The sequence below is a fragment of the Neomonachus schauinslandi genome, chromosome 10 (genome assembly GCF_002201575.2).
Source record: "Neomonachus schauinslandi chromosome 10, ASM220157v2, whole genome shotgun sequence".
Taxonomy (NCBI): Eukaryota; Metazoa; Chordata; class Mammalia; order Carnivora; family Phocidae; genus Neomonachus; species Neomonachus schauinslandi.
The window spans coordinates 113,156,116-113,177,151 of record NC_058412.1 but is presented as its reverse complement, the minus strand read 5'-3'; the positions used below and the strand labels follow the sequence as shown (position 1 = coordinate 113,177,151).

At 41.6% G+C, this 21,036-nt stretch overlaps 1 protein-coding gene across 2 annotated transcripts in view; it reads left to right on the top strand.

Annotated features, from left to right (window-relative positions):
- Nucleotides 1-21,036, top strand: part of CDK5RAP1 (CDK5 regulatory subunit associated protein 1) — a 36,539-nt gene that overhangs the window by 12,005 nt on the left and 3,498 nt on the right. For both annotated transcript variants that reach the window (XM_021689013.1, XM_021689014.2), the window contains exons 7-13: nt 339-459; nt 3,584-3,814; nt 6,061-6,158; nt 7,910-7,965; nt 9,471-9,601; nt 12,842-12,991; nt 19,209-19,349. In XM_021689013.1, the coding sequence (XP_021544688.1) occupies nt 339-459; nt 3,584-3,814; nt 6,061-6,158; nt 7,910-7,965; nt 9,471-9,601; nt 12,842-12,991; nt 19,209-19,349 (928 nt within the window). The remainder of the gene's footprint in view (nt 1-338; nt 460-3,583; nt 3,815-6,060; nt 6,159-7,909; nt 7,966-9,470; nt 9,602-12,841; nt 12,992-19,208; nt 19,350-21,036) is intronic.

The window sequence follows — 21,036 nt, the reverse complement described above, 5'->3', positions numbered from 1 at the left end:
TCTGGTCTAGATATAAAACGTTCAAACAAAATATTTATATTTTATATATATGGCGTATATATAAAGGCACCCCATTCCCTCGCCAGTTTGCTCCCTCAGGGTAACTGCTATATCCACCAATTACAATGTGGTTTCTATCCTGTGATTAAATACTAGTTTTTAAAAATAAAAAATGTTTGCCTTAAAAATGTCTCAGATTGGTCCAGTGTGAGTATGGTGCCAAGAGGATTCAGAGCCAAAGGATAATGCCAAGGGAGCTATGACCTCCTCCTTGGGTGGGAGCAAAGCATCCTACTCCTGTTAGTCCTGTTACCAAGTTTTGGTGCTTTTCTCCCCAGGTCTATCATGCGAGGCTGTGACAACATGTGCAGCTACTGCATTGTTCCTTTCACACGTGGCCGGGAGAGGAGTCGCCCTGTTGCTTCCATTCTAGAGGAAGTGAGGAAGCTTTCAGAGCAGGTGAAAAGTTCTCCAGGCCTTTGTCTTCTAAGCATGGTTTTAGGAGGATGAGGAGAACCTTTCTTGTTTTGCTGCCTGTGCTATCTCTGAGCTGTATAAGTTTAGAACCCATACCTGGCCAGAAAGAAATACCTGGGTGAATATCTTTGATTTGCTGCTTATAAATTATAGGCAGATCCATGTGAAGTTTGCTTAGGAGGCAGCACAGTGGAATGGAGAGAGCATGAGTTTAGAATCAGATGATTAAGTATGAATTCTGGCTGCAGCATTCTCTGGTTTGGTGCCCTGGTCACTTAACAATCATCTTTGAAACAATTTCCCAATCTATGAAAAGAAGACAAAATAGTAACTTCCTCGATGGGTTATTGGAAAGATTGTTGTAGTTTAAATGTTTTTCTTTCTTTCTTTTTTTTTTTTTAAGAAATCTCCACACCCATTGTGGGGCTTGAACTCACAACCCTGAGATCAAGTCACATGCTCTACCAACTGAGTTGGCCAGGTGCCCGTGTAGTTTAAGTTTATTTTTTCCTAAAGATTTCTTTATTTTTAGAGAGAGCGCATTCATGAAGAGGGGGAGGAACAGAGGGAGAGGGAGAAAGAGTCACAAGCAGGCTCTGTGCTAAGCACAGAGTCTGACATGGGGCTCGATCTCACAACCCTGAGATCATGACCTGAGCTGAAACCAAGATCAGACACTCAACCGACTGAGCCACCCAGGTGCCCCTAAATTTTTTTTGAAGATTTATTTATTTATTGGGGCGCCTGGGTGGCTCAGTTGGTTAAGCATCTGCCTTCGGCTCAGGTCATGATCCCAGGGTCCTGGGATTGAGCCCTGCATTGGGCTCCCTGCTTTACGGGAAGCCTGCTTCTCCCTCCCCCACTCCCTCTGCTTGTGTTCCCTCTCTCACTGTGTCTCTTTCTGTCAAATAAATAAATAAAATCTTTAAAAAAAAAAAAGATTATTTATTTGAGAGAGAGAGAGTTGGGGAGGAAGGGGGCAGAGGAAGAGGGGAAGGGAGAGAATCTCCCCACTGAGTGTGGAGCCCACCGGAGGGCTTGATCTCAAGACCCTGAGATCATGACCTGAGCCAAAATCAGGAGTAGGCCCCTGAACTGATTGAGCCACCCAGGTGCCCTGCCCCTAAATGTTTTTAAACTACCTGGCACATAGTAAATTTTCAGAGAATGATTTATTTGTCCATTATAGGGAAACTTCCCAAATATCTTCCTCATTTTTATTACAGAGCCAGCTTACTAGTTGAGGGACAGAGAATAGATGAGGGTAGTGAATCCTATCAGAGGCCAGAGGGGAGATAACTGTTTTCTTCCTTTTGGGAGCTGGTCCCCGCTAACTCTAGGCCTGGATCTTCTAGCCCTGAAGAGGAGGACTGTAGATGGGAAAATGGAGCTTTTCTTCCACTAGAGTCTCCCTGTTGCCTTACTTGCTTGGCTCAGGAACTGTGGGAGCTAGCCCCTGCTCTAGCTTTCAGTCAGCAGTTTGTCTCTATTCTTACACTCTGGCAGTGCTCTCTTCTCATCTCCCATTCCCCAATTCTCAGTTCCCTGATTTGGTCTCTGGCTGCTCACAGGCACTGTGAGGTGTTCTCCATACCCTACCTCTCCAAGTGCTTCCTGGTCTCAAGTTGTGTCCTTCTTCCCTTCCAACTCCCTCACCGTACCAGAACTTACTCTTCAGGATAGAGACATTCTGTTTATTGTTTTATTTATTTATTTATTTATTTTAAAGATTTTATTTAGTTATTTGACAGAGAGAGAGAGAGGGAGCACAAGCAGAGGGAGATGGAGAAGCAGAAGCAGACTCCCCACTGAGCAGGGAGCCCAACTTGGGGCTCAATCCCAGGACCCTGGGATCATGACCTGAGCTGAAGGCAGATGCTTAACCAACTGAGCCACCCAGGTGCTCCCAAATGTCTTTTTTTTTTTTAATCTATTTATTTTTAAGTAATCTCTACACCCAACATGTGGCTCGGTCTCACGATCCAAGAGTCCCAGGCTCTACCAACTGAGCCAGCTAGGTGCTCCTCAAAATTTCTTCGTTGTCCAAAATACCTTGTTTTTTTTTTTTTTTAAAGATTTTATTTATTTATTTGAGAGAGAGTGAGAGAGAGAGAGAGAGAGAAAGAAAACGGGGAGGAGCAGAGGGAGAGGGAGAAGCAGAGTCCCCACTGAGCATGGAGATCTACATGGGGCTCAATCCTGGGACTTCAGGATCATGACCTGAGCTGAAGGCAGATGCTTAACTGACTGAACCACCCAGGCACCCCTGTCCAAAAATACTGTATTGCTTTTTTTATTTTCACACCAAGGTCCAATCAAGATTTGTGGTTTTGGGGCGCCTCGGTGGCTCAGTTGTTAAGCATCTGCCTTCGGCTCAGGTCATGATCCAGGGTCCTGGGATCGAGCCCCATATCGGGCTCCCTGCTCCGCGGGAAGCCTGCTTCTCCCTCTCCCACTCCCCCTGCTTGTGTTCCCTCTCTCGCTGTGTCTCTCTCTATCAAATAAATAAAACTTTAAAAAAAAAGAAGATTTGTGGTTTTACTTGGTTTTTATATTTCTTCAATTCCTCTTAATTTAAAACAGCCCTTTCACTTTTTTGTTGTTTTCTTTAAATGACACATTAAGTTTTTGAAGAGATCAGATATGTCTGGATTTGTCTGATTGCTTCTTCATGTTGTCATATAAAATATTCCTCTGAATTCTGGCAAACTGGAAGTTAGGTGTAAAAGCTTGATTCAAATTAGGCTAAATATTTTGGGAAGAATATTTCATAGGCAATGATTATATAATATTCAATTGACAGAATGCTGTCATAATTTGATTTATGGTGTTATAAATTAACCATTATTATTGAACATTGAATTTATGTCCAGGTTTTTGCTACTTTAAAAATGCTTTGAAGATAATTTTTATTTAAGGTTTTAAAAATTCTGAAGTTCAGTTCTTCAGACAAGGTGACCAAATGTGAAATTATTGGTTAAATACAGAATAGAATACATTTATGGATGGCTCTTGGTAGGTTCAACTAATTTCAGTTAGTGATTTGGCATGAAACTACCAAAATAACTTTGATTTGCTTCTGATGTATTTATTTTCCCTTTCTTAGGGGCTGAAAGAAGTGACACTTCTTGGTCAGAATGTTAATAGTTTTCGGGACAGTTCGGAAGTCCAGTTCAACAATGCAGTGTCTACTAACCTGAGCCGTGGCTTTTCTACCAACTATAAACCCAAGCAAGGGGGCCTTCGTTTTGCTCACCTTCTGGATCAGGTCTCCAGAGTAGATCCTGAAATGAGGATCCGTTTCACCTCTCCCCACCCCAAAGACTTTCCTGATGAGGTAAGTATCGACAGTGAACTGTGCCAGGCTGTTACCAGTATCCTTAAGTATGCCAAAGGCTGGACCCAGTGGGAGGCAGCAGTCCTTGAATCTTGTTCAGGGGATCTTGTGTATTGCTGTATTGCCCTTTAATTCCACCAAAGATTTAAAGTCCACCAAGGTGGGGCAAAGATGGGACTGATATATATATATATATATATATATATATATATATATTTTTTTTTTTTTTTAAGATTTTATTTATTTATTTGAGAGAGAGAGAATGAGAGAGAGCACATGAGGGGGGGAGGGTCAGAGGGAGAAGCAGACTCCCTGCCGAGCAGGGAGCCCGATGCGGGACTCGATCCCGGGACTCCAGGATCACGACCTGAGCCGAAGGCAGTCGCTTAACCAACTGAGCCACCCAGGCGCCCGGGACTGATATATTTAAAAAAATTTTGTCTTCAAGGGTATCAAGGTCAGATTGTCATCTTCATCTATAAAAAGGGATTAATAATAACCTCCTGCTTTAGGTTGTTGGGAAATAGGTATAATGTATGGAAGGTACTTATCAAAGTGCCTTAGCAATGCATGGAATGTATAGCCCACATGTGAAACCTTTTTTTTTGAGTTTTTTGTTTTGGTGAAATAGGTGTCTTTTGGCCCCACCCCTACCTTTTTGCCACTGGATTATATTCTTATTGAGTTGTAAAAGTTCTTTATGTATTCTTCTTTTTTTTTTTTTTAAGATTTATTTATTTGAGAGAGCGAGAATGAGAGAGAGAGAGAGTACATGAGAGGGGGGAGGGTCAGAGGGAGAAGCAGGCTGCTCGCTGAGCAGGGAGCCTGATGCGGGACTCGATCCCAGGACTCCGGGATCATGTCCTGAGCTGAAGGCAGTCGCTTAACCAACTGAGCCACCCAGACGCCCTCTTTATGTATTCTTGATATAAATCCTTTGTCAGTATATTTTTTCAAATATTTTTTCTTAGTTCTAGTTTCTTTATTTTAAATGTTTTATTTATTTTTTAAAGATTTATTTATTTTAGAGCATGCAAGTGAGGGGCAGGGGGAGGGATAGAGGGAGAGGGAGAGAAAGACTCTCAGGCAGACTCCCTGATGAGTGCAGGGCTTTACTCCAGGACCCTGAGACCATTACCTGAGCCAAAATCAAGAGTTGGTCACTTAACTGACTGAGCCACCCAGGTGCCCCTTAAGGATTTTATTTTATTTTATTTTATTTTATTTTTTTTAAAGATTTTATTTATTTATTTGAGAGAGAGAGTGAGAGAGAGAGAGCACAAGAGGAGGGAGCGGGAGAGGGAGAAGCAGACTCCCTGCTGAGCAGGGAGCCCGATGTGGGACTCGATCCCGGGACTCCAAGATCATGACCTGAGCCAAAGGCAGTCGCTTAACCAACTGAGCCACCCAGGTGCCCAAGGATTTTATTTTTAAGTAATCTCACACCCAGTGTGGGGCTCCAACACAACCCTGAGATCCGGAGTTGCACGCTCCACCGGCTGGGCCAGCCAGGTGCCCCACCTAGTTCCAGTTTCTTGATGGTGTCTTTTATTTTTTAATTTTTAATAAGATTTTATTTATTTGAGAGAGAGAGAGCGAGAGAGAGGGAGAAGCAGGATCCCTGCTCAGCAGGGAGCCGGATATGGGGCTTGATCCCAGGACCTTGGGATCATGACCTGAGCCGAAGGCAGATACTTAACCGACTGAGCCACCCAGGCACCCCTTGATGGTGTCTTTTATTTTTTATTTATTTATTTATTTTTAAAGGTTTTATTTATTAATTCGAGAGAGAGAGCGTGAGGGGGGGAGGGTCAGAAGGAGAAGCAGACTCCCTGTCGAGCAGGGAGCCCGATGCGGAACTCCATCTTGGGACTCCAGGATCATGACCTGAGCTGAAGGCAGTCGCTTAACCAACTGAGCCACCCAGGCGCCCCATGATGGTGTCTTTTCAAGTGGCTAATTTGGAAGTTAGATGAAACAAATACCATTTTTCCTTTTTTGTCTGTGTCAGCGCATGGCTTGAATTTGACCTCTGCTTGCTTTTTTCACCTTTTGAAAGCAGAGATGCCAGCAAGTGAAATGTCTGGGACGGATAACATGGCTTGAGTAAAAGTAAAGGATTTGGGTAATCAGCCTGTTAATTACTTGAAAATTAACCTTGGTAAAGAAACAGTGGGGTTGGTATTCCTTTCTGCAGGATTCTTTGGTGAGACTTTGATGACCTTTAATGTGTTCTATCTGATCAGGTTCTACAGCTGATTCATGAGAGAGACAACATCTGTAAGCAGATCCACCTACCAGCCCAGAGTGGAAGCAGCCGTGTATTGGAGGCTATGCGGAGGGGGTCAGACTTGCTTGGGGAGGGGGCATCATGTACCTTTCCATGTTTTCTTAAGGACCACACAATGTCTAAATACCTAGTATAGTGTGTGGCACACAGGAGCTGCTCAATAAATTTGTTACATGAGTAAACTCATGGACATAATAACTTGCTTCTGTTTACTCCAGAAGTGTAGACTAAGGACTGAATCACTCATGTCATTTGTTTAGCATTTCTTTTTAAGATTTATTTATTTTAGAGAGAGAGAGAGAGAGGGCATGCATGGAGGGGGCAGAGAGTCTTAAGCAGACTCCACACTGAGTGCAGAGCCCAATGTGGGGCTTGATCTCATGACCCTGAGATCACAGCCTGAGCCAAAACCAAGTCAGATGCTCAACTGACTAAGCCGCCCAGGCCCCCTAGCATGTTTCTTATGAAGCACCTACTGTGTGGCACACTCTTTTTAAAATTGGAATCCTGTAGCTTTTAACATTAAAGCTTTTTTTTTTTTTTTTTAAAGATTTTATTTATTTATTTGAGACAGAGAGAATGAGAGAGAGAAAGCACATGAGAGGGGGGAGGGTCAGAGGGAGAAGCAGGCTCCCCGCTGAGCAGGGAGCCCGATGCGACTCCATCCAGGGACTCCAGGATCATGACCTGAGCCAAAGGCTGTCGCCCAATCAACTGAGCCACCCAGGCGCCCAACATTAAAGCTTTTTAAGTCTTGGAATTTAAACATACCTCTGTGTGTTCACTTACTTTGGGAGTAATATGTATTGCAGAGGTAAAACTGAAAGGGTAAAGTGACAAATGGCAAGCTGTATGGAACTAGTGCCTTGCCTTGTTTTCCACATTGGCAATCCTAAGTGTTTAACTGTCCTCACTTATGAAATAAAAAGGCTATTTACTTACTATTTTTTTTTTGAAGATTTTATTTATTTGAGAGAGAGAATGAGAGCGAGTACATGAGAGGGGGGAGGGTCAGAGGGAGAAGCAGACTCCCCGCTGAGCAGAGAGCCCGATGTGGGACTCGATCCCGGGACTCCAGGATCATGACCTGAGCCGAAGGCAGTCACTTAACCAACTGAGCCACCCAGGCGCCCTTTACTTACTATTTTTTTAAGATTTATTTATTTGAGAGAGAGAGAGCACGAATGGGAGGGGCAGAGGGAGAGAGAGAGAGAATCTCAAGCAGACTCCTTCTTGAGCGTGGAGCCTGACACGGGGCTCGATCTCATGACACAGATCAGAACCTGAGCTATCTGTCGCTTAACCTACTGTGCCACTCAGGTGCCCCCTACTTATTTTTTAAAAAGGCTATTTAAGGGGCACCTGGGTGGCTCAGTCGTTAAGCGTCTGCCTTCAGCTTAGGTCATGATCCCAGCGTCCTGGGATCGAGCCCCGCATCGGGCTCCCTGCTCCGCGGGAAGCCTGCTTCTCCCTCTCCCAGTCCCCCTGCTTGTGTTCCCTCTCTCGCTGTGTCTGTCTCTGTCAAATAAGTAAAATCTTTAAAAAAAATAAAATAAAAAAATAAAAAATAAAAAGGCTATTTAAAATAATGTATGTTCTTGAACTAAAGATTCATGGGCTGTAGATTAGGTTACCCTACAGGATTTGGATCAAAAGGGCTCTTTTGGGTACTTTAACCTACTTTTGTACTGTCTTGTGTGGATGAGAAGTGGTTATATGTGGTAATTCATAGTGTTATCTTTTTGTAGCATTCATTTAAAGAAGATTGGTTCATCTGAGCCTTTTCTTTTTGTTCTTTATCGCAGATATTCAAGAGAAGCTTATGTGGAGTTAATTCATCATATCAGAGAATCTATCCCAGGTACGTTTAAGAAATATTCTGTTGAGCACAGCACTCTACCAGTGACCACACCATTTTTGTCAGATACAGGCAACGCCTATGACACTATCTTATGACACCCTTCATGCTCCTTTTGCTCCTTTTCATTTTTCTCTTTCTCTCATTTTACTCCTTTTTGGTTTTGTAATGTCTTGGTCTTGCTAGATATACACAAAGATATGGATCAGCTTGTGACCTCAGGGTGAAAGAGATTTGTTTTCTGTAGTCTTTGTGTTTCTGAACATATGGAACAGACCTTGTTCTTTCTTACTAGCTGGCAAAGTTAGTTTGGTCTAAATTAGTTCTGATTTGGGGGCAATTGATATCTTTAAAAATGTGTACTTAGAGGTAATTCCTTTCCTATTATCTTAACTCTTACTCTTTTTTCTCTTTTCTCTTCCTCCTAATAAAATTACTTTGTAGTCTTTTAATTTAGATTTGGTTGACAATGTCTACATTTGTTTCCAAATTTCTAATTATTGTAACTTGCATTATGCATAAATAGTTTCATTTTGGATTGGCAGGATAGTGTGGAAGTTTTCTGGGCTGCAGTTTCCTCATTTATAAAATAGAGTTAATAAGGGGTGCTTGGCTGGCTCAGTCAGTAGAGCATGGGATTCTTGATCTCAGGATTGTGAGTTCAGGCCCCATGTGTGGCATAGAGTTTACTTTAAAAAATATATATATATGTATATATAAAATAGAGTTGGTAGTACCTCATTGGATTGTTGGGATAATTACATAGATTAAATTAAATAGATGGGAAAGCATAGCACTTAGTATTTAGTGACCAATAGTTTTTTTCCCTATAGTCTTAAACATTATGTGAAATTGGCTTCAAAAGTATGTTTTTTAGGGGCTTCTGGGTGGCTCAGTCGTTAAGCGTCTGCCTTCGGCTCGGGTCATGATCCCAGGGTCCTGGGATGGAGCCCCGCATTGGGCTCCCTGCTTGGCGGGGAGCCTGCTTCTCCCTCTCCCACTCCTCCTGCTTGTGTTCCCTCTCTCGCTGTGTCTCTCTCTGTCAAATAAAGAAAGAAAATCTTTAAAAAAAAAAAAAAGTATTTTTTTTTTAAAGATTTTATTTAAAAAATTTTATAAAAGATTTATTTATTTAAGGGGGGGTGTGCATGCATACGAGGAGAGGAACCAGAGGGAGAGAAGCAGACTCTGTGCTGAGCGTGGAGCCCCACACGGGGCTCGACCTCATGATCCTGAGATCATGACCTAAGCCGAAACCAAGAGTTGGACACTTAACCAACTGAGCCACTCAGGCACCCCAAAGTATGAGAACTGGCATGGGAATATTCTGGATAAGCAAGCCTATCCCATCTTGCTCTATAATGACTATTTTGTTTCACTTGCACATGAGCTGAACAGCTCCAGGAAAGGTTTACAATTGCTACTCTGCCCTCTGTAGCCCACTAGTGCCAAAGGCCTCTCTTGAAGGTAAGCAGCAGTGACATGCTCTCCTTTGTCATGTGTTGCAGGAGTGAGCCTCAGCAGTGATTTCATTGCTGGCTTTTGTGGTGAGACGGAGGAAGATCACCTCCAGACAGTGTCTTTGCTTCGGGAAGTTCAGTACAACATGGGCTTTCTTTTTGCTTACAGTATGAGACGGGTAAGCCCTGGGATGGAGGAAAAGCTACTTCTGTGCTGACACTGACAGAATTCCTGACTGGTTTCTGGTTGTAGACAACTGGCAAGAAAAGAAAGTGGCAGCAGGGCAGTCTTTGAGAAGCCACGGGGATCTTACCACTCATTTCTTTATTTTTATTTTAATCAACTTGTCTACTATTTTATACAATTCATTGATTTGAGATGAAAATGGATTGCTTGTGACAATATTTATTTTCATTAAAATATTTTTAATTATCTTTAGATCGTTTAGAATTTGAATGTGGAGGTAAGGATGCTACTCTCCTTATAAGAAAGCTAAAATCATGCAGGACTTTTTTGACCTACAGATGTGAATTGTTTCACAGATGCACCTTGTCCTCCTAGCTATCCTAAGCTATTTTAGTTTTCATTTTTTTAGGCCAACTGAATCTACTGATAGCCACTATAGAGTTTCTCCTGTACACAGATTCCCAGGAAAATAAAGCAGAAGGAGATGAGAAAGGAAAGGGAGAGTAGTGTGTATTTCCTGCAGAGAGGGGATAGTTGTGCTATTTTCTCGATGGTAAGGATGAATTTGCACAGGTCATTTCTCATCTCTCCAGTCACCTCAGTGGGGGCCTTACTTGTGTTTGGGCTGGAGGCTGAAGAGGATCTGTGGCCAGGAGGCTCAGGAAAGCTGTTTAATGAATGAAGGATCCCATGACCTTAGCCACCACCATCACTCAGCTGCCGTCAATGAAGCTAATTCATGTCTTTTAGAGCCCACTGTCTAGTGTTCTGTAGGCAGTGTAAGTGGGCCATTGTGTATGTTTATGTCTGTTACAGAATTATTTCAGGAATGAAGCTTCAGAGTAGATTTGAGTTCCAAATCTACTGCTTCTTTTCCACATCACAAATACACAAGAGAAATTCTTTATAATGCTAGAATTGGGATATGGGTTTACAGTGTGTGGTGGCAGCATCATGGGCATTGAATATGAGTGTTCACTTAGGGATCTAACTTCTAGGTTAGGATTAAGGTTACAGAGACTTAAGTAGTCTAGTGGATGAGAACAAGCATTCAGATTCTGCCATTCTTACTAACTATGTGATCTTGAGAAAGGTCCTTGGTCTCTCCACCTTTGAAATGAGAATAGTGCTTGGTAATGGTAAACACAATAGAGACAAGTTTTTGTTAATAAGAAGACAAAATAGAGTAAACCCATTCGCCATTTGATAGTTCTCTCAAAGGCTGATTGGAATGACCACACTTTGGTATATAGGTTTTCCTGTTATTCCGTACTTATATCTAGCTCAGTGGTTCTTCAACTGTGTTATAAGCTTGTATATAGAAAACTTAAAAAAAAATGTGTTGGGTGCCTGGGTGGCTCAGTCGGTTGGGTGTCTACCTTTGGCTCAGATCATGATCCTGGGGTCCTGGGATTGAGTCCCATATCCGGCTCCCTACTCAGCAGGGAGTCTGCTTCTCCCTCTGCCCTTCCCCCTGCTCGTGCTCGCTCTTCCTCTTTCTCTCGCAAAAATAAATAAATAAAATCTTTTTTTTTTTTTTTTTTTTAATATTTTTTTTAAAGATTTTATTTATTTATTTGAGACAGAATGAGAGAGAGAGAGAGCTCATGAGAGGGGGGAGGGTCAGAGGGAGAAGCAGGCTCCCCGCCGAGCAGGGAGCCCGACGCGGGACTCGATCCCGGGACCCCAGGATCATGACCCGAGCCGAAGGCAGTCGCCCAACCGACTGAGCCACCCAGGCGCCCTAAATAAAATCTTTTAAGAAATGTGTTTATATACACACAACACGTACATGTATGCACCCTGTCCATAGTTTTGAACAATTTAAAAGGCTTTTCAAGGATAAATTTTCTTTAAAAAATTTTTTTGGACTGGGTAATATGAGCTTATTATATAAAATTCAGAAGTTCAAAATAGTGTGCAATGAGAAGTACTTGTTCTTCCTTCTTCCCAGGTTGCCTGGTTTTTCAGTTCCTTCCTTGAAGGTAATCACTCTTAGGAATTTCTTCTGTAAACTTCCAGAGATATTTCATGTATTTATAAACCTATTTTTATTTATTCTTTTTACACCAAAATTGTTGTACATGTTGATCTATATCTTATTTCTGTTAAGAGTATGTTTTGGAGAGCAATCATATCAGTACATATGGAGTTATCGCATTCTTTTTTCACTGGTATAATATTCTGTTGTATAGATAAAGCATAATTTGTATTACTGATAACCTATTGATAAACATTTAGGCTGCTTTGCATTTTGTGTCTTATAAATAGTGCTGCTAATGAGTTATTTAGTGTGTTACATTTGTATAAAGGTTACATTTGTATCCTATAAATATATCAAGAACCATTTTGAGTCGATTTTCATGTGCTAAATTTAGAATTTAACCCTTGTAAAAATGCGACTTGACTGCATAGTTACCTTTTTCTTTTAGAATGCTCCTAGAGGGCGCCTGGGTGGCTCAGTCGGTTGGGCGACTGCCTTCGGCTCAGGTCATGATCCTGGAGTCCCGGGATCGAGTCCCGCATCAGGCTCCCTGCTCGGCAGGGAGTCTGCTTGTCCCTCTGACCCTCCCCCCTCTCATGTGCTCTCTCTCTCTCATTCTCTCTCTCAAATAAATAAATAAAATCTTTAAAAAAAAAAAAAAAAAAAGTATGCTCCTAGAGCTAGAGAACCCTTCTGGCATGGCTTGGGTTCCTGTACGTATGTCTGTAACTTGGAGGTGGAATGAACCTGGTCCCCGTCTGTACCTTAAGAATGGATTCTGTGCGGTGGGGGCACCTGGGTGGCTTAGGCAGTTAAGCATCCAACTCTTGATTTCAGCTCAGGTCATGATCTCAGGATCCTGGGATCCAGCCCCTTGTCAGGCTCCCTGCTCAGAGGGGAGTCTGCTTGAGGATTCTCTATCCCCATCTTCCTCTGCCCATTCCCTAACTTGTTAGCATGCAGCGCATGCGTACTCTCTCCCCTCTCTCTAAATAAATTTTTTTTATTTTGAAGATTTTATTTATTTGACAGAGAGAGAGAACACAAGCAGGGGGAGCAGCAGAGGGAGAGGGAGAAGCAGCCCTGACATGGGGCTCAGTCCCAGGACCTTGGGATCATGACCCGAGCTGAAGGCAGACACCTAACTGAGCCACCCAGGTGCCCCTAAAATAAATAAATCTTAAAAAAAAGGAGGGAAGGGGGTTCTACGAGTCTTTGGTGACCTCTGTCTCTTTTTTTTTTTAATAGAAGACCCGGGCATATCACAGGCTGAAAGATGATGTCCCAGAAGAGGTAAAATTAAGGCGTTTGGAGGAACTTATTACTGTCTTTCGAGAAGAAGCAACAAAAGCCAACATGGCCTCTGTGGGTTGTACCCAGCTAGTGCTGGTGGAGGGGGTAAGGTCATATGTATATATGTTTTTTGTTTGTTTTTTGGAACACAATATGTCTCCCTTTTATTTAGATCATCTTTGATTTATCAGAGTTTTTGTGTTAAGGATCTTATATGTATTTTGTTAGATTTACACCTTAGTATCTTTTTTTTTTTTAAGCTGTTGTAGTTGCTATTGTATGTTTTAGTTCAGGTGTTTCATGTGTTCACTATATTGTACAGAAATAATTAAATTTTTTATGTTTATCTTGTACTCTGTGACCTTGCTGAAATCAGTAGTTCTAGGAGTTTTTTTGGCATTTTCCTTGGGATTTTCTGCATAGGTAATCATGTCATTATGTTTTTTCCTTCCTTCCTAATGTTCCAACCTTCCTTCTTTTATCTTTTCCTTTCTTTTTAGAGAACTTCCTTTAGACACTCTGGCAGTAGATTCTCTTCCTTCATCTTAGAATGTCTGGATTTCTTCTTCATTCCTGAAAGATATTTTTGTACTTAGCAGCAGAAGGATTAGGAAGATGTATGTCTGCTCCATCTTTCTGGAAGCAGTATGTATGTTTTTAGAATTAATTTTACTGTCTGTCTGCAATCCTTTTCAATTTTTATTATTTTTCAATTTTTCTGAAGATTTTATTTTTTAAAGTAATCTCCACATCCAATGTGGAGCTCACCCACAACCCTGAGATCAAGAGTTGCATGCTCTACCAACTGAGCCAGCCAGGCGCTCCTTCGATTCTTTTTAAAATCACATTTTCTTAGAAATGTACTGCATTTTAGGAAGTTTGGGGTTCCTATAGGCTTCTGTGGTCAAGCCTGGGAACCTAGCTACTAGAGCACTAAACAGATGGAATAAGGGGTGAGTTTGGGAGCCTGAAGCTATATGTTGCAGCCATTGGAAAGAGGAGGGGAAAGAGAGATGGGGCCCTTTCTGTGACTCCTCCTAAGTCCTGGATTGAGAAAGGAGAGTCCTGTTCTATGCCTTAGGATATGGTAGCATCAAAGCCACTAATTGCCTGGTATTTGTGTTTGTTAGGACTCTTTGGTGAGTAACAATGAGAAATTTCTTCACGCCATTCAGCCTAAGCCAGAAGGAATTCTTTTTTGTACTTCAGGGGTGTCTTGTGGAGTCCAAGGGCAGGAAGGACTGTGCCTAGTGTGGGAAGCCCTTTAAGGCTCGTACTTTCTCGTCTCCTTAGACCAGCTTTTCCGGCTGCTTCATCTTTGTTGCAGAGCACAGCAGCCCTATAGTTCCTGTGTTTACATATTATAGTTCTAGCTATTCACGGACCAAAACCGTGTCTCTCAGCGCCAGCTCCAGCTTCCAGGAGGGGTACTTGATCAGCTCATCTGGGTTAGGGGATCTTCCTGTGTTCTAGACTGGCAGTTGGCTGATGGATGGTGATGCTCAGCTAGTGTGATACCCCAAAAGGTGTTTGCCTCATTAAGTGCTTTGTAATTTAGGGTATCAGCTGTGATTCTGGAGATCTGTACATGTACATGTCTATTAGCAGTCTACATTTTATCCAGTAAGAGTTAGGTCTTATTGTATTCCCAGCTCTCCTCACAGAGTCAGGCACAGAATAGTGTACTTGTCTTTTGAATGAATGAATAAGTACTCAAAGTTTACTAATCTGTGTCCCTGACTTCATCAGCCTTACAGAGAACCTATGGTAATTAAATAAACCAAAGAAAGATTATTTCTTATGCATATAACATAAGCCAATACTCACTTGGGGCTAGAGAATAAATGGATTTTTCAGGGCTAGCCATTGGGAGTCTTTACTTTCTTTTAAAGGAGACTTTCTTTCCTTTAATCCTGGCCAGTTTAAAACTTGAGTTGCTATATCCAGAGTGGCAGAGAAGATGATTATAACTCATGTATACTGAGCATTTACTGTCTGCCAGGAACTGTGCACTTTTTTTTTTCTTAAGAAACTGCGCACTTATGGTCATTGGCACATTGAGTCCCACTACAGTTTTTGGAGGTAGTGCTATTTTTTTTTTAAGATTTTATTTATTTGCGAGAGAATGAGAGACAGCATGAGAGGGAGGAGGGTCAGAGGGAGAAGCAGACTCCCCGCCGAGCAGGGAGCCCGATGCGGGACTCGATCCCAGGACTCCAGGATCATGACCTGAGCCGAAGGCAGTCACCCAACCAACTGAGCCACCCAGGCACCTGGAGGTAGTGCTATTATTAGCGCTTTTATTGAGATGAAACAGAGATTCAGAGAAGTAGATTAACTTCCTGAAGGCCATACAGCTAGTGTGGCAGAGCCAGAATTTGACTCGGGTCTATCTCATTCTAGAGCCTCTAAACAATATTCCTTCCCTATGCCCCCCCTTTTTTTTTAATTATGGGGAATTAAAAACATACATAGATATAGAGAGAGCAGTGTAATGAATGCCCATGTACCCATTAACAAACTTCAACAGCTGTCAGTTCCGTGTTAATCATGGCTAATTTTGTTTTCATCTTTACTGCCCCCATTGGATTGTTTTGAAGCAAGTACCTTATACATCATATTATATGTATTATACTTAACACATCATAGTATTTTGTTAGTAAACATTTCAGTATATATTTTTAAAAGAATAAGGACTCTATTTTTATTTTTTAAAAGATTTTATTTATTTGAAAGAGAGAGAGAGAGCACAAGCAGGGAGAGCAGCAGGCAGAGGGAGAGGAAGAGGCAGGCTCCCTGCTGAGCAAGGAGCCTGATGTGGGACTCGATCCCAGGACCCATGACCTGAGCCGAAGGCAGCCGCTTAACTGACTGAGCCATCCAGGACTCTTTTTTTTTTTTTTTTTTTTAAAGATTTTATTTATTTATTTGAGACAGAGAGAATGAGAGAGAGAGAGCACATGAGAGGGGGGAGGGTCAGAGGGAGAAGCGGGATGCGGGACTCGATCCAGGGACTCCAGGATCAGGACCTGAGCCGAAAGCAGTCGCTTAACCAACTGAGCCACCCAGGCGCCCCAGGACTCTTTTTTTAAAAAAAGATTTATTTATTTATTTTAGAGAGGAGACAGAGGGGCAGAGGGGGAGGGAGAGAGAGACTTAAGCAGACTCCGAGCTCAGCACAGAGCCTGACGCAGGGCTTGATCTCACAACCCTGAGATCAGGACCTGAGCCAAAACACAGATTTGGACACTTAATGACTGTGCCACCCAGGTTCCCTAAGATAAGGACTCTTTTAAGAAAAAACCCCAACATAATGCTATTATCATATCTGAAATAATTGACAGTTGTTTGTTAATATTATCAAATATTTAGTCAGTGTTCTAATTTCTCTGTCTCATAAGTATTCTTTTATGGTTGGTTTGTTCAAATCATAGAATCTGAACACTATCTTTTTAAAAATTTATTTTAAGACAATCATAAACTTACAGAAAAGTTGCAACGCAGTACCAAAAACTTTTTTTTTTTGACTCATTTGAGAGTTAGTTGCTGACCTGATGCCCTCAACCCCTTCAAATACTATAGTATATATCTCATATAAACATGGACATTCTCCTACATAACTACAGTACAACCATCAAAATCAGGAAATTAACCTTATTAGATTTCTGCACTCCAATCCTCCAACCCCATTTAAGTTTCTCCACTTGTCTCAGAACTTCCTTTATAGGAAAAAGATTCAGGTCAGTGTCATATGTTGCATTAATTGTCATGTCTGTCTGGTCTCCTTCAGTCTAGAATAATTCCTCAGTCTTTCTTTGACTTTCATAATCTTGACACTTGATGGTTATAGGCCTGTTATTTTGTAGAATGTTCCTTAATTTGAGTTTGTCTGATGAGTTTCCTTGTGATAAGATTCAGGTTATGTAATTTTTAGGCAGGCATATTAGAGAAATGATATTGTGTCCTTCTTAATTTTATCTTTTGGGGCGGCATATAGTTGTGATTGCTTCATTACTGGTGATGTTAATTTTGAACATTTCATTAAGGTGGTGTCAACTAGGCTTGGTGACTGAAAAGTTACTCTTTTTCCTTTTGTAACTAGTAAGTGTTTTGTAAGGAGACGGTGGGGAATCTTTTAAAATCTTACCTGACTGCTGTTTCCCTAAAGTAGTATTAGTTTAAGAGCTAAAATACCTTTTTTCTCTGGCTGCTTTTTATTTTATTTTATTTTTTTAAAGATTTTATTTATTTATTTGACAGAGAGAGACACAGTGAGAGAGGGAACACAAGCAGGAGGAGTGGGAGAGGGAGAAGCAGGCTTCCCTGCTGAGCAGGGAGCCCGATGTGGGGCTCGATCCCAGGACCCTGGGATCATGACCTGAGCCGAAGGCAGACGCTTAACGACTGAGCCACCCAGGCTCCCCTCTGGCTGCTTTTTAAAGATATTTGCTTTATCACTGTTTTTAGAAATTTGATGTGTCTTGGCATGGCTTTGTTTTTATCCCTTGTGTTTTCTTTGGGATGTGTTGAGGCTTCTTAGTTTGTGGGTTTATAATTTTCATCAAATTTGAAAAATTTTCATCAATTATTCTTCAGATATTTTTCCTGCACTCCTCCTCCTTCCTGCCACTCACTCCTTCTGTTTCTATTCTCTTTCCGTGACTCCAATTACTTATATATCCAACCACTTGATGATGTTATATATAAGGTCATTGAAATTGTTCATTTTTTTTCTGCCTTTTATATCTCTGTGCTTCATTTTGGATAGCTTCTTTTGCCCAGTTTTCAGGTTCACTATTTTTCCTTTGGCAGTGTATAATCTGCTACTACCTATTGAATTTTTAATCTTCTATATTATATTTCCATCTGTATAAATTACATTTGGTTTTTAATACCTTCTCTTCTGTATTCTTGTTTTCCTTTGAAACGTAGTTTCCTTTGAATTTAATTATAAAAACTGGTTTGTTATTTTTGTGATAATTCCATCATTGCTGTTATTTCTTGGTCTGTTTTTGTTGATTGACTTTTCTCCTGATTTTGGGTCACATTTTTCTGCTTCTGGGCATATCTAGTGATTCATTTTTGAGGTCTGGATTTTGTGTTGGGCTTTGTTCTGATAGGCAGTTATGTTATTTGCTGTTCAGTTTAATCCTTTCAAGGCTCATTTTTAAGCTTTGTTAGAAAAGTTAAAAAAAAAAAAAAAAAAGAAAGCGTTTTTATCCCAAGGATAGTTTAGCGTCATTACTAAGGTGTGGCTTTTCTGGAGTCACTACTGCATGTTCCAAGGAATCAGTGAGGACTGTCCAGTGGTAGGTCTGATGATTCCCAGCCCTGCATGAGCTCTGGGAGCCCATCTGCTGACAGTTCTCAGGTTACTCTCTCTGCCTGACTTGATGGAGTTTCACTCTATACAAGCAGGTGTTAGTGTTTAGCAAGGACTCAGAGGATCCCTGTGCATATTTCTACAGCTCTTTTTCTGCTTTACTCCCTTTTCTCTAAAACTTGCTCTACTATTTCTAGCTACTGTAGGCTCCCTGAACTCTGATCTCTTTTTCCTAAATCCAGAGAGAACCACCGTGCTGCCTCGAGAATCTCCCTCCCTGCTTTGCATGCTCTGATCTGATAAAGCCTTCTGGCAGAATGCAGAGGTCTTTGGAGGGCTCATCTCATTTGTTTCTCTTCTCTCGGGTTCACAGTCTTGTACAGTCTGTAGTTCAGTATCTGAAAATAGTGATTTCATATATTTTGTCCAGTTTCCTGGTTTAGGCCAGAGGATAAATTTGGTCCTTGTCACTTCATCATGGCTGGAAGAGAAAAACTTGTATATTCTAGAAGTTAATTCCATTACACTGGTTTTTTTATTCTCCTGACCCTGTCTTCTGTATGTTGTGATGGAGACTCTGGCTTCATGTGTGCCTGTTCATTACGGTTACAATAACCCAGGCCAGACAACCCCAGAACATTCCTGAGTGATTACTATGAGACCGGATATAGTGAAAATCATTTTGCCAAGTGCATCACCCATATGTCCTTGCCTTCAGGACTGTTGGAGGTCCATTCCTGAGGAACGTAATTCTGCAATCAAAGACTGATTGAGTCATTTATTAATATATAGTCAATAAAACTTTATTGAGTTTCTGTAGTGTGCCATGCATTGTCTTTGTTGGTGAAGCAGCAGTAAACACGTAGTCTTTAGTGATTCCTTGATTAAGGAATGCTCTATAAGTAAGACCCTTAGGGATCTGAGACAGAGAAGGCATAATTTTTGCCTTCCCGGAACTGATGACTGTGACAGATTCATAACTCTCTGTTCTTTCTGCAGCACAGTAAACGCTCTGCTACTGATCTGTGTGGCCGGAATGATGGAAACCTTAAAGTGATCTTCCCTGATGTAGAAATGGAGGACGTTAATAACTCTGAGGTCAAGGTCAGAGCTCAGCCTGGGGACTATGTGCTGGTGAAGGTAAGGTGTTCTTTTGGGCTTTTGGCTTGCATTGTGTAATGGATGTTGGATTGGGTAATTTGGGGGGGAATGAAATTTCTTCCAGGAGAAATTCTTTAGTTAAATAAAAATCTCTTCTCAGCCTGAACAATGAGAGGGCACCTTGAACTGAATTTTGAACTGCTCCTAACTAATGCCTTCTTGCATTTCTTTGCCTTTCTTCTGTCTTAGAAGGGTTCCTTTTGGGAATTTGGTGAGATTGGAGTACACAGTAGCATACAGTTCCCTGTTGCGGAGAGGCTAGGAAGTGTAAGTGATTCTGAGTGAGTTGATCATCTCTCTGTCAGAGATGAGCATGCCCTTTGAGGTTTCTGATGCCCTAGGTATCTCTCACTTCTCCTGGACTAGCAGATCCAGATGAATGGCTGTGGGGTTTCCCCTTCCTTCTTTTCCCCCCTTTCTTCCCTCCTTCATGTACTTTCTTCCTACCTCTTTTTCTTATCACACTATACAGGTCTGTTACTGCCATCTTTTCTTCTGGTCCACTTTACCCTAGGACCGTAGCCTGACAGGACACATACTGATGAGGTAGGCAGGAACAAAGCTTCTTCTCCCACGCTGAGCTCTGAAGAATCTGCAGAAGAGAGAAATGGAGAGAGGGTGCTTCTTTTTTCTGCTGATGCCGATCAGTATTATATCCTTTGCCCTGTTCCCTCATGCCTCACCCTCTACTTTCTGTCCTTGCTCTTATTGTCATATCTGCCTTGTCATGGGGGCCATGGTCCATGGCTTGCAGCTGAAGAAGACATGTAACTTCTTTGGATTGGCCTGAAAATTTTACCACCACTGAGATGTTCTGTTCTGTCCATCTGACAAAAACTTAAAACACGGTCAGTTTGCTGGTTGGGGACTTTATGTGATCCTACTCCCTTCTGGCTTTGTTTCAACCGGGCTTTGTCTTACTTTAAGAATTTACTAAGTGGAATAATTCCTGCTAGACAGCAATGTGATTGATTTGGAAATAATCCCTCATAGGCTTCTCCATTTGTTTTTTTTGGGGGGGGGGACACTGTCTTGTTTGCTTATTTCTCTGTCTTTTGAATGTTCGCTTTTTTTGGTTTTTAGTTGCTTTCCCACCCCTCCTACTTTCTTTTCACTGCAGGTAAGGGTTACTTGAAAAAGGGGATGAGGTTGGTGTGCTGGGTTGTATTGTTAGTATGATGTTCTTCTATGTAATGGAAAAATTCCATCTGTCAAGAAAGGTAGAAAGGTGATGCTGTATTACTTACTACTCCTTTTTTGTTCCCAAGTGACATAAACCCCACAGGTAGATTTAGTGGAAGGATCAAAATGAAGAAGGAGCTGTGGAACTGGGGTTCTCTTGGCTCTCTCTATTGTTCCTCTTTGCTGTTCTCATTTCTCTTCACATGGAGTTTCTGGGCTGCACTAGAACCACTCTCTCATATATTTCATTTTATTTTTTTTTAAGTAATCTCTACACCCAACGTGGGGCTTGAACCTACAACCCTGAGGTCAAGAGTTGCATGCTCCACTGTCTGAGCCAGCCAGGTGCCCCAAATTTCACTTTCTTGTCTCCCTTTTTTGTCTGGTGCTTATTTGGCTAAACCCAACCCTGGTGAAAGTGGTTATCTTCTTCTGCATCTATACCCTAGCAGCTGAACATCAATAGGGAAAAGCATGCAGATAA